An 18,093-nucleotide genomic window follows, 5' to 3' on the forward strand; every position below is an offset into this window, starting at 1 on the left:
TGTTGCTTAACTATTTGTTACCATGGGACCCCCCCTCTCCTTTTGATCAAAATGTCAGCTCAGATTCTTACAGCCTCTGTGTCTGGTCCAGACATCAATGGACAACACTGAGATAAAAACCAATGTGAGCAACAAGTGTCTGACATGTCAGGCTGCAGTATTAATATGTTTTCTAACAAAATAATAACTTGGGAATTGCTAACAAAATATAAAATCGATATGAAGATTTTAAATGTTCAGATAATTACAGTATTGAATATCTGGGTAGAAGTGTTTATTAGCTTTAGAAAAAAACATTTAGGCTTCTACTTGCAGGTATCCTCAGGGTGGAATTCATTCATTCATTTTCTGAGTTATCTGTGAGTTTAAATCTGCTCTGATCACCTAATGTGGGATATTGCAGATTATCGCCGCTCAGGAGGAGATGCTGCGAAAAGAAAGGGAACTGGAGGAGGCCAGGAATAAGCTGGCCATGATCCGAAAGCAGCAGTACAAGTTCCTCCCCTCAGAGCTGAGAGAGGATGGCCAGGACCAATGAGTGTGTGAGGGGCAACAAACTGCACCATCAGCAAGTCATTTTGAAATGCTCAGGACCTAATGCTTCAATACAGATCAGATCTAACACCAAGCAGCGAAACTCCATTTCTACAGCAACATATCAGAATGCTTTTTATCAATCTCTAACCATAGAAAAGAATTTATACTAAAAAGTATATCATGACAATGATAATAAATGTTTGCTTATACTGAGAAATAAGCCTTCACCTGATTATTAAGTTATCTGTGCTTTTAATGATATATGTTTATATTCCTTAGAAAGTGAGTCTTTTTTACGCTTATGTGTACATGATGTGTACATGAACTGGGATGGCTTTGGAAAGCCATCCCAGTTCATTCCTTTGCCCTTCCTTCTGGGTCTATGACTGTTACATCCCAAAGCTATATAAATGGAATATTATGGCAAATTTATTTGTCAATGGCAATCTATGCAAAGAGTCTTGATGTGTTGGTGGTAGTCAGTGGTAAACGTTTCAGTTGTGTTGTCATTTTTTAGTATTTTCTTTCTACTGTACAAAACTGAACAATAAGAACAAATCAATTGTTGGAATTTTATAGTTTAGATTCAAAATAAATTTTTTAAACAGATTAGTTGAGAATCAGTATTTTTTTAAAGAATAAAATGTGTTAAACAGATGTGATCTCTAAGTATTTAGATCAGGATTTGATTGGAGGACTTGTTTGTATAGTGATTATGAAACCATGTATTTAATGTCCAAACCTTTCATATCAGTCTGAGTGTACTGGACTGATGTTTAATGATCCACTCCACTAAAATATGTGCCAAACATGTCTGATCCACTCATGTTTAACTGTCTTAGAAATATGTTAACACGCCATCATTGTCAAAAAGAGCAACATTTTTGCTTAAAACATGTCCTCTTCTTCAGTTCAAGTGTTAGTGTCTGCTGCCATTTGTTCCTAAAGTGCAATACTTCATCACTCTGCTAAATAAAAGCACAAGTAGCTTTATTTCCTCTCTAGTGTTTTAATACAACCATCTAGTATGCCATGCATAAGTTTCCACCAATCATCATTCAAATCTTTTTATTGACCATGTCTAGACGGTGGTATAGTTGTAATGCAGGTGAACAGTATTCCCACCCGATGGGCTCTGTAACACAGATTTATGGACAATAAAGCCTATTTTCACTGAAATTGTTAGTCTATTTTAATATTTTCCTCTGGTTTAAGACAAAAGGTATCCTCTGACATACTTTAAAAAAAACTTTGTTTAGGAGCTTACAGATGAAATACCCATATACTAACTGAATTTATCCCCATCTCTAACAGATCCCTGTGTCCTTATATTCCCAAACATACACCATACACTTATCTTTTTGATCTTGGGATTCCCTCTAAACAACACAGGAACAAAGGTTGAAAGTTGCACCTCAGCTAAACTTTCTGGTTTTGTCATTGTTTTCTAACCATCAAGTTCTGGCCCAATTCTCACTAGATATTTGACCACTCTTCAAATCAGAATTGGTAGAGATTATCTCAATTGGAGACTTTGTTAGAACATATTCAGCTTTTAAACGTAGTCCACACGTTTTTAACAAGGTTGACATTGGAATAGGCCATGTAGAAGCTTGTTTGCCTGCTGTATCCATTCTAAAACCAGTTTTGCTGTTTGTTTGGGATTGTCTTATTGGAAAACTTTTTTTCCGTAATTCGACCATTTACATGTTTATTTGAAGTGAAGTTGGACATAGTACTCTAGAAAAATCTGAACGAGGTTATAAATTAAATCAGAAAGTGAGCAGCTGTTGTCAAAGCCGTGGACCTGGGCAGGAGGGCTGCCACTAATTCTCTTGCCAACAGTAAACTTGGCTAAATAAAGAAGCTGTTGCTGCAAAAGAAGAAGAAAGTTGATGCTTCTTGTTAAATGATGCAGTTTCTCAAATTTGGTCTTTTTTTTTTTTTTTTATAAAATGGCCTGAACTTGTATAGCGCTTTATCAAGTCCCTAGAGACCTTAAAGCGCTTTACACTTCAATGAGTCATTCACCCATTCATACACTGACAGTGGTACAATGTAGCCACTGCTGCCCTGGGCGCACTGAAAGTTCTGCTGGAGGTTTCTTCCTGTTAAAAGGGAGTTTTTCCTCTCCACTGTCGCTACATGCATGCTCAGTATGAGGGATTGCTGCAAAGTCAACACCAGTGACTGTCCACTGTCTCTACATGCTCATCCAGGAGGAGTGAATGCTGCAAGTCACTGACTGGATGCAATCTGCTGGGTTTCCTTAGATAGAAAAACTTTTTAACTAATTTGAATAAATAACTGAAGCTGACTGAACTGTTCAATGGTTAGGATTAATTGGAATTTATGTACCTGACTTCAAATCTGTATGATTCGATTGAATTGACTTAGCCCATTTTAAACCTTTCACACATTGCAACAGGAAACAACACTCTATTATTTTTACCTCTGCCTTCCTCCCTCTCTGTTGGATGGAGTAAGGGGGAGTCACGTTTGGCCTAAACCGGCTCAGTTATGGTTGAGGTGCAAACACACCCTCCATCTCTGCTACCTGTGTGACCCCTTCTCTTTTCCAGTGGTTATAATCAGTCTGACAGAGAGAGGTACCCCCAATCCTTGTGGTTTTTAGTAGAACAATGGCCACCAGTGGGCTCTACATGGACAAACTTTCAGTTTATTATTTTACTTAGCACCCCTACACATAGTAGTAGTTTATTCTAACCTCCCCAACAACCCCGCACCATTCCAAACCCTTTGTGAAGTGCCTTGAGATGACGTGTTGTGAATTGTGCTATATAAATAAAATTGAATTGAAACTGAGAGAAGTGAGGCTGCCAGACAGAGTGCTCTCTGACCACCATCAGCAGGCAAGGAGGGTGAAGTGTCTTGCTCAAGGACATGACGACTGAGACGGAGACAGCAGGGGTTTGAACTGGCAATCCACAGGTTACCGGGCGAACTCCTACCACCTGAGCCACAGCCGCCCATTATGTTGCAAATTAATAATATCAGATGGCCTTTTACAACAACTTTCCCCCAATCAGTGTTTTTGGAATTTTGAACTTGTCCCCTGACGGGTGAGGAGGAGTAACTTGTGAAACTTCTTCTTTCTGGATAATTCACTGAGTGGTCTCTGTGTTTGGCAAAAATAATGGGGAAAAAAATCTGCAATCTCACAGTTGGCTATAGCTATGGACTGTGTTAAAATCCATAAAAGGTTCTTGTGATGCTTTATTGTCATGTCTTTGTCAGTAACCTTTGAATCACGTTTTACACTCGGCAACACATTTTTACTGTGCAGCCCTTATAGTCTTTGTAACCGAATAAAAAATATTTTTACCCAACACTGCTCACTCAGTGATTGCTTTGTGACAGTCTCCTGCTACGTGATTGGACAAGATGATCAGTGGTGCCGTGACGGGGGAGAAAGCGAGGAGAAAAATGTGAAACTTATTTGTTTAGAGTGGCCTTTGAATGTGCCATCTAAACATAATTAAAGTTTTCTGTCCAGTTTTCCTTTCGTTTTCTTATCCATCATTCTATTCTCTTTTTTTTTATTACCTCTGTTTGATTTTCTGTATCATTGTAATGTTTTTCCTCGTGTACAGCACCTTGAGTGCCTTGTTGCTGAAAAGTGCTATATAAATAAACATGACTTGACTTAATAACCTGACAAAACAAACGATATGGGTAAATATTTTATTTTATTATTTTGTGTGTTAAATTAGCCTATTTAATGAGAACATCAAGTCTTTTCAAGTAAAGTCCAAGTAATTAGAAGTCATTAGTATTCAAGTCAAACTTGAGTCACAAGTTTTTCTCTAATATAACCAAGTAAAGCCTCACGTCATCATATTTGTGACTCGAGTCTGACTCAAGTTATCAGGTCACACATCTTGAAAGTTGTAGGCTACGGTTTGTGTCTCCAGCTGAGACATCAGCAACTGATTGTGCTCAGATCTGGTTCATTTATGCACACATTACACACCTCTGGCTGCCTAAATATGGACAATGACTGGTGCTGAACTTTGTGGTTGGTGCTCCTTCAGCTGGGGTGGGGGTGGGGGTTTATCTGGGAGCTGTCCTATAGTCCGTCAGTAGCTTACATCCTCACAGCCTGCTCCAGTCCTGTCTGTGTCTCCGTCCGGATAACCGAGCCCTCTTCTCTGCTCTGCTGAGAGCCAGGCAACACACAAAACCATGGAGGCTATCAAGAAGAAAATGCAAATGCTAAAGCTGGATAAGGAGAATGCAATAGACCGAGCAGAGCAAGCAGAGGTGGACAAGAAAGGAGCGGAGGACAAATGCAAACTGGTAAGAGCCAAAAAGCAACTGTTTCTCACCAAAAACAGAACCCTCTCTTTCATTTTCCACTGTCCACTTTGATAAAAGAATCTGCATAAGATTAGTTAAGAAATGTCACATTAAAATACCTAGGCAAGCCAAGAACAAAAAAGTTGGCTGTGAAAAAAGGTTTTTAGGTTTCAGTTTCTAAAATGATATAGCTCAAAAGAGGATTAAGAACAATACAGATCAAATTCAACAATAAAACAATGAAGCAGTCTACACTTACATGCCCCGCTCAACACTATATCAGGAGATTTTGGAAAGACCAAAATAAGAATTTCTCAAATCAGCAGACAAGACTCAGAGAGACTGGGATTTGGCTTTTTGTGGATAAGACTGTGGATAAGAACAAGTTTCAGTTTCTGATCACCTCTTCCTTTAAATTAAAATGAGGACAAGATCATCAAATCTGAGCCTTCATCACTAGTTTGGTGGATTATTTTCTGGAGCCTCCGGGACATAATTTTGTCATTTCTTAAGAAGACATTATGGCTGGAGCTGAACTGCAAAAGTTCATACCTCCTGAGTAATGGCTCTTCGGTGTAAAGACATTCCCTCTTTCTATTCCTTGTTTCATCATCCTTGGAGTTCAAAAATCCCTGTTCAATAAAGATTATGTAAATCTGTTGCAACAGTAAACAGACCATTGCTTAGAAAATCTTTAGGGTAAAAAGCAGCTTTTGACAGTTTGTATTATGGACACTTAAAATTGGTGAACCTGTATCTTCCATCTATTTAGAGTGTATTACAATTTCTAGGTAGGATACACCTGGCGCAACATCTGGTTAACCATTCTTACTCTCAATTTCAAAATCTGCTGTCAATTCAAAGACTGAAAACTGCTGTAATAACATGTTTATACCTTAGTTCATGGCTCATCATTTCAGTCATTCATCAACTTACTTTCAATCTGCTCTGGTTGGTGAACAAATCCTGCTGCTATCTCAACTTGGGTATTATAAAATTCCATCATCAGAATTCCAGTCTAAAGAAAATGTAAAAAGGAACATTTTTTTGTTTCTTGATTGAAAGATAGTTTTGATTGTAAACCATGGGATGTAGTCCTACATCAATCCAAGCTAACATAATGTTGCTTAAATTACTATTTAACTGTTGAACAACAGGACAAACAATCTTTGTTTAAATAAAGTGTATTGTACTGCTTCCTGAGGCTGATAGATACAACAGAGGTTAAAACACACTACAATACTTTACAATAATTTGGTAGCATGCTACTAACGTGTAAAGAGTAGACGTAGTAAAAACACAATCAACTATCATATTGTGGGGATTTAAAGGATTTGCTAAATGTACGCGTTTCTATGTATATTTTCAAACCTCTGTAGATCTCTGTGGATGTTTTGTAGATCTGCTCCTGAGTCAAATACAGAATTTACCATTTTAATAAGTTAATGAGATGAATTATTGCAAAATATTGGAAATATTGACCAGCCTTGGTATACAAGTGATTATTCTTTGTAAAAGACAGTAAACAAGGGTTTTTAAAGCATGCTCTTCATCGCATTTATAGTTTGCTAACACTAAAGATGCTATGTGAAAATGGTCTGAAATGAGCAAGCTATAAACTTCTTCTGTGTTAGCAAAACATTTTACTTTGTTTAGTTAAAAGTCTTCTATGGAAAAGGATCAGAAATCCACGTGTGTGTGTTTGTAACTACGGTTGAAAGAAACTACCTTGCCACAGCAAGGCTTGTAATCACAAAAGAATTGTTGAACAGTTCAATTTGTTTATGTAGAGCCAATTTGTCTTAAATAACATCTCAGGCAAAAAAATCCAATTTCTGTACAAACATATATAGTCAATTAAGTCCAATCATATAGAGACCTTAAATGTTAATGCTTAATTCCAATTTGATCCTAATTAAAAACATTGCAGCCACTTTCAGTTTATTATACCTGTTTTCTATCTAAGGAAACCAGCCAATTGCACTGTCTGTCTTTGCAACAATCCCTCCCCCTGAACAAGCATCTACAGTGGGGAGAACAAGTATTGATCCACTGCAGATTTTGCAGGTTTTCCCACTTGCAAATCATGTAAAAGTCTTTCATTTTTATTATTGGTTCTCTTCAACTGTGAGTGATAGAATCTAAAACAAAAACAATCACATTGTGGGATTTTTAAGCAGTTCATTTGCATTTTATTGCATGAGATAAATATTTGATCACCTAACAACCAGTAAGAATCCCAGCTCTCACAGACCTGTTAGTTCTTCTTTAAGAAGTCCTCCTGTTCTCCACTCATTACCTGTATTAACTGCGCCTGTTTGAACTCGTTATCTGTATAAAAGACACCTCTCCACACAGTCAATCAGACAAACTCCAACCTCTCCACAATGATCAAGACCAGAGAGCTGTGTGAGGACATCAGGGATAAAACAGTAGACCTCCACAAGGCTGGGATGGTCTACAGGAAAATAGCCAAGCAGTTTGATGAAAAGATAACAACTGTTGGAGCAATTATAAGAAAATGGAAGAAGTTCAATAAGACGGTCAGTCTCCCTCGGTCTGGGGCTCCATGCAAGATCTCACCTCGTGGGGCATTAATGATTATAAGGAAGGTTAGGGATCAGCTCAAAACTACACGGCAGGACCTAGTTAATACCCTGAAGAGAGCTGGGACCACAGTCTCAAAGAAGACCATTAGTAACACACTACGCCGCCATGGATTAAAATCCTGCATAGCACGCAAGGTCCTCCTGCTGAAGCCAGTGCATGTCCAGGCCCATCTGAAGTTAGCCAGTCACCATAGGGATGATCCAGAGGAGGAATAGGAGAAGGTCATGTGCTCTGATGAGACAAAAACAGCTTTTTGGTCTAAACTCCACTCGCCATGTTTGGAGGAAGAAGATGGATGAGTACAACCCCAAGATCACCATCCCTACCGTGAAGGATGGAGGAGGAAACATCATTTTTTAGGGATGCTTTTCTGCAAAGGGGACAGGTGGACTGCACCGTATTGAGGGGAGGATGGATGTGGCCGTGTATCAGGAGATTTTAGCCAACAATCTCCTTCCCTCATTAAGGCCATGAAGATGGGTCCTGGCTGGGTCTTCCTGCATGACAATGACCTGAAGCACACAGCCAGGGCAACTAAGGAGTGGCTCCACAAGAAGCATCTCAAGGTCCTGGAGTGGCCTAGCCAGTCTCCAGACCTGAACCCAAAGGAAAATCTTTGGATGGAGCTGAAAGTCCATATTGCTCAGCGATTGCCCTGAAACCTGAAGGATCTGGAGAAGAACAGTATGGAGGAGTCGTCCAGAATCCCTGCTGCAGTGTGTGGAAACCCGGTCAAGAACTACAAGAAACATCTGAGATCTGTAATTGCACTTGCAGAAGCACTTAATAATTACAATTAGTTGATTATTATTAATAATTGATAACTATTAACAAAAACCACGCTAAATGTCACTGTTTAATCAGCTGCTCCACCGAATAGTGGGGAAACTTTGACCTTATTTTGACAGTGAAGCTCGTAAACCAGCCTTCATAGAACGGTGGAACCTTTCACAAAGGCCATTGACCTGTGGGTAGTAGGCGGCAGTAGGGTGGAGCTTAACCCCAAGGCTCTTCGCCACCACAGTCCACAATTCAGACGTGAACTGGGGGCCCCTGTCGGAGGTCAAATCTAAAGGCACACCAAAACATGACACCCAGGAGGAGATAAATGCCCGAGCGACGTCAATGGAAGTGGTTGATGATAGAGGACACACTTTCGGCCACCGAGTAGTCCTGTCCACCATAGTTAGGAGGAAGCGGACCCACCAAGTCCACATGCACATGCTCGAACTTCCCCTGCGGAATAGGAAACTGCTCCAGTGGAGCCAGCCACATGCTGAATGTCTGTGGTGAACTCTGAAATAGCAGACAAATGCCGCTGTTGCCGTGCCGACCACGACTCTGAAACCTAAAATAAGGCGAGGGGTTGTCAGGCCCCATCCACCCATTGTTCACACACTGCACCCACCACATGATCAGAGGCATCGGTAGTCAGGGCCACAGGAGCCATAGGAGATGGGTGGGCCAACAGCGCAGCATCAGCCAGGGCGTTTTTGGCATCATCAAATGCCTGTAACCTGTCGGGGGTCCACTTTATCCGCTGGTCACCTTTTTTACTCTTAAGTGCTTCGTACAATGGGTGCATAAAGTTAGCAGCCTGTGGAATGAAACGGTTCGAAAAGTTCACAATCCCCAAAAACTCCTGCAGGGGCTTCACGGAGGGGGGGCGAGGAAAAACTGAAACCGCTTCAACCTTGGCAAGCAGGGGAACCTGAGGCATACCTTCTGTCCTAGGAACTCAACAGCGGGCAGACCGAACTTGCATTTAGCCGGGTTCACGATCAGGCCATGCTCACTGAGCCGAAGAAACAACTCCTGGAGGTGTACCATATGCTCCCCCACAGAAGGACTAACCACCAGGATATCGTCCAAATTGACAAGCAAAAATGGTATACCCTGCAGGACTGAGTCCATGAGTTGCTGGAAAAGACCAAAAGGAGTGATAACTGCAGTCTTGCTTACATCTAACTAATGAACCGATGGTACCCCCACACTAAATCCACCTTTGAAAACATAGTCACACCTGCCAAACAGGCAGAAAAGTTCTGGATATGAGGGACTGGGTACCTGTCGTTGCTGATCACGTTATTAAGGCGCCGAAAATCCCCACAGGGTCCCCAACACCCGTCAGAACTGCGCAACCTAGTCGCACTGTCCGTTCAAAATGGATGACCCCAACAGCACCAAATATTAAGTTTTGTTTTTCTGATGTAGCAACTACTTATGTCATGCAATAAATTACTACATAATTACTTAAGAATTACGCAATACGATTTTCTAGATTTTTGTTTTAGATTCTATCACTTACAGTTGAAGAGTATCTATGATAAAAATGAAAGACTTCTACATGCTCTGCAAGTAGGAAAACCTGCAAAATCGGCAGTGTATCAAATACTTGTTCTGCCCATTCTAACAGAGTAGAGTTAATTGCATGTTGCGACAGTAGAAAGGAGAACTCGTGTTTAACAGGAACACCTCCTGCAGAACCAGAACCTGGCTCAGTGTAAGCATCACTATCTCACTATCTAGTGACGTCACTACCTGCCACAACTGACTGGGGCTTTGAAAACACAGAGCAGACACATAAAAATCCAGAAGCAGTGGTCCAGAAGTACTTTCTATGGTTTTTTGGCTGTTTTGTGGCTTCCTCCAGGAGAGAAACAAAGCAGAACAGATATGTTTTAAACCAGTAGATAAATCTACATCACGTGAAACAGAGCATATGTAGTTAGTTGCAGAAATACAGGGGTTGGACAATGAAACTGAAACACCTGGTTTTAGACCACAATAATTTATTAGTATGGTGTGGGGCCTCCTTTTGCGGCCAATACAGCATCAATTCGTCTTGGGAATGACATACAGGTCCTTCTCAAAATATTAGCATATTGTGATAAAGTTCATTATTTTCCATAATGTCATGATGAAAATTTAAAATTCATATATTTTAGATTCATTGCACACTAACTGAAATATTTCAGGTCTTTTATTGTCTTAATACAGATGATTTTGGCATACAGCTCATGAAAACCCAAAATTCCTATCTCACAAAATTAGCATATTTCATCCGACCAATAAAAGAAAAGTGTTTTTAATACAAAAAACGTCAACCTTCAAATAATCATGTACAGTTATGCACTCAATACTTGGTCGGGAATCCTTTGACAGAAATGACTGCTTCAATGCGGCGTGGCATGGAGGCAATCAGCCTGTGGCACTGCTGAGGTCTTATGGAGGCCCAGGATGCTTTGATAGCGGCCTTTAGCTCATCCAGAGTGTTGGGTCTTGAGTCTCTCAACGTTCTCTTCACAATATCCCACAGATTCTCTATGGAGTTCAGGTCAGGAGAGTTGGCAGGCCAATTGAGCACAGTGATACCATGGTCAGTAAACCATTTACCAGTGGTTTTGGCACCGTGAGCAGGTGCCAGTTCGTGCTGAAAAATGAAATCTTCATCTCCATAAAGCTTTTCAGCAGATGGAAGCATGAAGTGCTCCAAAATCTCCTGATAGCTAGCTGCATTGACCCTGCCCTTGATAAAACACAGTGGACCAACACCAGCAGCTGACACGGCACCCCAGACCATCACTGACTGTGGGTACTTGACACTGGACTTCTGGCATTTTGGCATTTCCTTCTCCCCAGTCTTCCTCCAGACTCTGGCACCTTGATTTCCGAATGACATGCAGAATTTGCTTTCATCCGAAAAAAGTACTTTGGACCACTGAGCAACAGTCCAGTGCTGCTTCTCTGTAGCCCAGGTCTGGGGAATGCGGCACCTGTAGCCCATTTCCTGCACACGCCTGTGCACGGTGGCTCTGGATGTTTCTACTCCAGACTCAGTCCACTGCTTCCGCAGGTCCCCCAAGGTCTGGAATCGGCCCTTCTCCACAATCTTCCTCAGGGTCCGGTCACCTCTTCTCGTTGTGCAGCGTTTTCTGCTCACTTTTTCCTTCCCACAGACTTCCCACTGAGGTGCCTTGATACAGCACTCTGGGAACAGCCTATTCGTTCAGAAATGTCTTTCTGTGTCTTACCCTCTTGCTTGAGGGTGTCAATAGTGGCCTTCTGGACAGCAGTCAGGTCGGCAGTCTTACCCATGATTGGGGTTTTGAGTGATGAACCAGGCTGGGAGTTTTAAAGGCCTCAGGAATCTTTTGCAGGTGTTTAGAGTTAACTCGTTGATTCAGATGATTAGGTTCATAGCTCGTTTAGAGACCCTTTTAATGATATGCTAATTTTGTGAGATAGGAATTTTGGGTTTTCATGAGCTGTATGCCACAATCATCCGTATTAAGACAATAAAAGACCTGAAATATTTCAGTTAGTGTGCAATGAATCTAAAATATATGAATGTTAAATTTTCATCATGACATTATGGAAAATAATGAACTTTATCACAATATGCTAATATTTTGAGAAGGACCTGTATACATTCTAGAATTGCGCCGCTCAAGGTGGCAGCAGGTTGGAGTAGCTCTGTCACTTTTGATTCTGATTTATTCTTTTTTGGAAACTATTCCTCTTGTGGTGGATACAGTTGATTTTTTTTGGATGACTGTCCACTCCAGTGTCGGATGCTGTGCAGCTTGGAGGATTTTTCTTAATACTTTTTATTTTTGGACATTTGTTATGATGCATTGCCATGGCAACGGGGTTGTTTTTTACAACCGGGAGCAGCTGATTAATATCTCAAAAGCTCAAATAATACTTCAGCTACAACCCCAAATCCCTGATGAGTTGAAAAGGAGACGTCGTGGATGCAGAGCAGGAGCTAAGAGAAGAGAGAGAAGGAGGAAGTTCAAACCATCTCTTCCGTCGATTTTGATGGGCAATGTGAGATCGTTGGGAAACAAGTTGGATGAACTCCAAACCCTACAAAGGACCCAGCCAGAGTACCGGGCATGCAGTATCATGTGTTTTACTGAGACATGGCTGCAGGATCATATCCCCGACTCCAGCTTCTCTCTGCCGGGCTTTTTAACCATACGAGCAGACAGAGATTTACAGGTCCTTCTCAAAATATTAGCATATTGTGATAAAGTTCATTATTTTCCATAATGTCATGATGAAAATTTAACATTCATATATTTTAGATTCATTGCACACTAACTGAAATATTTCAGGTCTTTTATTGTCTTAATACGGATGATTGTGGCATACAGCTCATGAAAACCCAAAATTCCTATCTCACAAAATTAGCATATCATTAAAAGGGTCTCTAAACGAGCTATGAACCTAATCATCTGAATCAACGAGTTAACTCTAAACACCTGCAAAAGATTCCTGAGGCCTTTAAAACTCCCAGCCTGGTTCATCACTCAAAACCCCAATCATGGGTAAGACTGCCGACCTGACTGCTGTCCAGAAGGCCACTATTGACACCCTCAAGCAAGAGGGTAAGACACAGAAAGACATTTCTGAACGAATAGGCTGTTCCCAGAGTGCTGTATCAAGGCACCTCAGTGGGAAGTCTGTGGGAAGGAAAAAGTGTGGCAGAAAATGCTGCACAACGAGAAGAGGTGACCGGACCCTGAGGAAGATTGTGGAGAAGGGCCGATTCCAGACCTTGGGGGACCTGCGGAAGCAGTGGACTGAGTCTGGAGTAGAAACATCCAGAGCCACCGTGCACAGGCGTGTGCAGGAAATGGGCTACAGGTGCCGCATTCCCCAGGTCGAGCCACTTTTGAACCAGAAACAGCGGCAGAAGCGCCTGACCTGGGCTACAGAGAAGCAGCACTAAACTGTTACTCAGTGGTCCAAAGTACTTTTTTTGGATGAAAGCAAATTCTGCATGTCATTCAGAAATCAAGGTGCCAGAGTCTGGAGGAAGACTGGGGAGAAGGAAATGCCAAAATGCCAGAAGTCCAGTGTCAAGTACCCACAGTCAGTGATGGTCTGGGGTGCCGTGTCAGTTGCTGGTGTTGGTCCACTGTGTTTTATCAAGGGCAGGGTCAATGCAGCTAGCTATCAGGAGATTTTGGAGCACTTCATGCTTCCATCTGCTGAAAAGCTTTATGGAGATGAAGATTTCATTTTTCAGCACGACCTGGCACCTGCTCACAGTGCCAAAACCACTGGTAAATGGTTTACTGACCATGGTATCACTGTGCTCAATTGGCCTGCCAACTCTCCTGACCTGAACCCCATAGAGAATCTGTGGGATATTGTGAAGATAACGTTGAGAGACTCAAGACCCAACACTCTGGATGAGCTAAAGGCCGCTATCGAAGCATCCTGGGCCTCCATAAGACCTCAGCAGTGCTACAGGCTGATTGCCACCATGCCACGCCGCATTGAAGCAGTCATTTCTGCAAAAGGATTCCCGACCAAGTATTGAGTGCATAACTGTACATGATTATTTGAAGGTTGACGTTTTTTGTATTAAAAATTGGTCGGATGAAATATACTAATTTTGTGAGATAGGAATTTTGGGTTTTCATGAGCTGTATGCCACAATCATCCGTATTAAGACAATAAAAGACCTGAAATATTTCAGTTAGTGTGCAATGAATCTAAAATAAATGAATGTTAAATTTTCATCATGACAGTATGGAAAATAATGAACTTTATCACAATATGCTAATATTTTGAGAAGGACCTGTAAAGAGGAGCGGCAAATGTAAAGGAGGTGGACTGGCAGTACTTGTGAACAACAGATGGTGTAATCCAGGACATATTACTGTGAAGTGTCATCTCTGCAGTCCAGATATTGAACTGTTGGCAGTAAGTTTTTGTCCATATTATTTACCCAGAGAGTTCACCAGTGTTATTTTGGCAACAGTTTACGTTCCACCTTTCGCTGTTGCTGACACTGCATGTGATGCCATCAGCTCAGTTGTTGCTCAGCTACAGACACAAAACCCCAATGCTTTTGTGGCAATTTCTGGTGATTTTAACCATGCTTCACTGCACTGTGCCAGCCACATGGAGAGGACATCAATGCCATGATTGAGTGTGTAACCGACTATATAAACTTCTGTGTGGATAACATCATCCCCACCAGAACCGTGAGATGCTTCCCCAATAATAAACCTTGGATCACCAGTGACCTGAAGGACCTGCTTAACAAGAAAAAAAGAGCCTTCAGAGAGGGAGACAGAGAATTATTGAGGAGTATACAGAAGCAACTTAAAGTCAAAATAAGAGACAGCAAGGAGGTGTACAAGAAGAAGCTGGAGAGCAAGCTCCAGCAAAACAGTATCAGAGATGTGTGGTCAGGGATGAAGAAGATCACAGGCTTCAAGCAGAAGGATGATCAGACCGATGGAGGTCTGGATAGAGCCAATGAACTGAACACATTCTTCAATAGGTTCAGTTCAGAAACAAGTTTCGCATCCTCCTCTCCTGCTCACAGCCAAACAGACATTCCATCTTCCTTTGACCCACAGGACCCACAGCTGTCCAGTAACACCTCCAATGTTTTATCTTCCACCTCAGCCCTAGACCCTTCTGCTTCTACATGTTTGCCTTCAACCATATCAGAAGATGCTGGTGCTTCCTTTGCTTCCCCCTTCCACCTGTGTTTCTCAAGAAGTCAGGTGAAGAGACAACTGGAGAGACTGAATAGGAATAAGGCTGCAGGTCCAGATCATGTCAGCCCTAGAGCCCTGAAGGCCTGTGCAGAGCAGCTCTGTGGGATTCTGCAGCACCTCTTCAACCTTAGCCTGGCCCAGAAGAAGGTCCCGGTGTTGTGGAAGACCTCCTGTCTTGTTCCGGTACCAAAGAAAACTCACCCATCAGTCCTCAATGACTATAGACCTGTTGCCCTGACATCTCACATCATGAAGGTCCTAGAGAGACTCCTGTTGGCCCACCTGAGTAAGCAAACAGTAAACCATCAGGACCCCCTTCAGTTTGCTTATCGCTGTGGAGTTGGAGTTGAAGATGCCATCATACACCTGCTTCAACAAGCCCACTGTCACTTGGACAAAGCCAGTAGCACTGTGAGGATCATGTTCTTTGATTTCTCCAGTGCATTTAATACAATCCAACCTGATTTGCTTTGTCAGAAACTCCAGAAGACTCAGGTGGAGGCCTCAACAATCTCCTGGATCAAAGACTACCTGACAAACAGACCACAGTTTGTGAGACTGAAGGGTTGTGAGTCTAACCAGGTAGTCAGCAGCACAGGAGCACCACAGGGGACTGTACTCTCACCATTCCTTTTCACTCTGTACACCTCAGACTTCCAGTACAAGACAGACTCCTGTCATCTGCAGAAATACTCGGATGATTCTGCAGTCGTGGGGTGGATCAGAAATGGACAAGAAGCTGAGTACAGGAAGGTGGTGGACCGCTTTGTGGCATGGTGTGGAAACAATCATATCATTTTGAACGTGACTAAAACAAAGGAGATGATTGTAGATTTTAAGAGAAACAGGAATAAGTCAAAAACTATTTCTATCATGGGAGAAGAAATGGAGGTGGTGGAGGAGTATAAATACCTTGGTGTTCACCTGGACAATAGACTAGAGTGGAGATGCAACTGTGAAGCCATCTACAAGAAGGGACAGAGCAGACTGTATTTCTTGAGGAAGCTTAGGTCCTTTGGTGTTTGCAGCAAGATGCTGCATATCTTCTATAAGTCTGTTGTGGAAAGTGTGATCTCTTCTGCCATCATCTGCTGGGGAAGCAGCATCAGAGCCAGGGACTTAAAAAAGCTCAACAAGCTGATAAAAAAGGCTTGCTCTGTTCTGGGGACTCCTCTGGAACCTCTGGAGATCATTGTGGAAAGACGGATTCTTCATAAAATGAAGAACATTATGGAAAACCCTGAGCATCCTCTTCATGAGACTGTCCTACAACAACAGTGTCTTCAGTCAGAGGCTTCTTCAGATCTGCTGTAAGACGAAGCGCTACAGGAGATCCTTCCTGCCCACAGCCATTAGCATCTACAACGGCTCTTTGAGGAAACCTTCATAATATGAGCTATAACAACATTTAATTTCCCTTTGGGATTAATAAAGTATTTTTGAATTGAATTGAATTGAATATACAAGTCCTGTACAGTGGTCAGAGGGATTTTAAGCCATTCTTCTTGCAGGATAGTGGCCAGGTCACTACGTGATACTGGTGGAGGAAAACGTTTCCTGACTCGCTCCTCCAAAACACCCCAACGTGGCTCAATAATATTTAGATCTGGTGACTGTGCAGGCCATGGGAGATGTTCAACTTCACTTTCATGTTCATCAAACCAATCTTTCACCAGTCTTGCTGTGTGTATTGGTGCATTGTCATCCTGATACACGGCACCGCCTTCAGGATACAATGTTTGAACCATTGGATGCACATGGTCCTCAAGAATGGTTCCGTAGTCCTTGGCAGTGATGTGCCCATCTAGCACAAGTATTGGGCCAAGGGAATGCCATGATATGGCAGCCCAAACCGTCACTGATCCACCCCCATGCTTCACTCTGGGCATGCAACAGTCTGGGTGGTACGCTTCTTTGGGGCTTCTCCACACCGTAACTCTCTCGGATGTGGGGAAAACAGTAAAGGTGGACTCATCAGAGAACAATACATGCTTCACATTGTCCACAGCCCAAGATTTGCGCTCCTTGCACCAATGAAACCGACGTTTGGCATTGGCATGAGTGACCAAAGGTTTGGCTATAGCAGCCCGGCCGTGTATATTGACCCTGTGGAGCTCCCGACGGACAGTTCTGGTGGAAACAGGAGAGTTGAGGTGCACATTTAATTGTGCCGTGATTTGGGCAGCCGTGGTTTTATGCTTTTTGGATACAATCCGGGTTAGCACCCGAACATCCTTTCAGACAGCTTCCTCTTGCGTCCACAGTTAATCCTGTTGGATGTGGTTCGTCCTTCTTGGTGGTATGCTGACATTACCCTGGATACCGTGGCTCTTGATACATCACAAAGACTTGCTGTCTTGGTCACAGATGCACCAGCAAGACGTGCACCAACAATTTGTCCTCTTTTGAACTCTGGTATGTCACCCATAATGTTGTGTGCATTTCAATATTTTGATCAAAACTGTGCTCTTACCCGGCTAATTGAACCTTCACACTCTGCTCTTTCTGGTGCAATGTGCAATCAATGAAGACTGGCTACCAGGCTGGTCCAATTTAGCCATGAAACCTCCCACACTAAAATGACAGGTGTTTCAGTTTCATTGTCCAACCCCTGTAGCTCCTTCATTTGCTTTGTCTAGGAGAGGTTAAATACGCAAAGACGGGGTCAAGTTATCATCTAAACAAAGAAAGCATAAAGTTATTGACAGCAGTAGCTCAGCTGATGGCCCGGTCTGAGATGGTGTTGCAGCTAAACAGAAATACTGGGCCAGGTGTAACTTCTATGAGGAGGAAAAACAGAGAGAAAATTAAGTTAATGGTAGCAATATTGGTGAATAGTCAATAATTGGAGAGTACTTTGAGAAAGTAGCAAAGTGGTTAAGATTTATTTTTAATGATTACAGAAAATATTCTGCTCATCCAGAAATATTTTGAAGGATAACTTTTTAGATGTTTACTATCACCAAGGAAGAGAATGGCTGATTTGTGTTGTGCTCTCAAGTCATTATTGTGTGGGTTATTATGGTATGTCAACAGCAAAAACTGATCTCATTGACAATTCAGTGACTGGAAAACTGACCTAAACACTTGGCTT

At 42.1% G+C, this 18,093-nt stretch overlaps 2 protein-coding genes across 3 annotated transcripts in view; both read left to right on the plus strand.

Moving 5' to 3' along the window:
- Window positions 1-1,716, plus strand: part of tln1 (talin 1) — a 102,130-nt gene extending 100,414 nt beyond the window's left edge. Inside the window, exon 57 of the mRNA XM_047372148.1 lies at window positions 404-1,716. Coding sequence (XP_047228104.1) covers window positions 404-538 — 135 coding nt within the window. The 3' untranslated portion in view covers window positions 539-1,716. The remainder of the gene's footprint in view (window positions 1-403) is intronic.
- A 2,923-nt stretch (window positions 1,717-4,639) lies between these two features.
- The window catches only part of tpm2 (tropomyosin 2 (beta)), a 56,624-nt gene continuing 43,170 nt past the window's right edge, over window positions 4,640-18,093 (plus strand). Inside the window, exon 1 of one of the 2 annotated variants that reach the window (XM_047372829.1) lies at window positions 4,640-4,857. In XM_047372829.1, the coding sequence (XP_047228785.1) occupies window positions 4,744-4,857 (114 nt within the window). In that variant the 5' untranslated portion in view covers window positions 4,640-4,743. The remainder of the gene's footprint in view (window positions 4,858-18,093) is intronic. The other variant, XM_047372828.1, reaches the window with a different exon arrangement.

This window comes from Girardinichthys multiradiatus, chromosome 8 (assembly GCF_021462225.1).
Source record: "Girardinichthys multiradiatus isolate DD_20200921_A chromosome 8, DD_fGirMul_XY1, whole genome shotgun sequence".
In the NCBI taxonomy this organism is placed as follows: Eukaryota; Metazoa; Chordata; class Actinopteri; order Cyprinodontiformes; family Goodeidae; genus Girardinichthys; species Girardinichthys multiradiatus.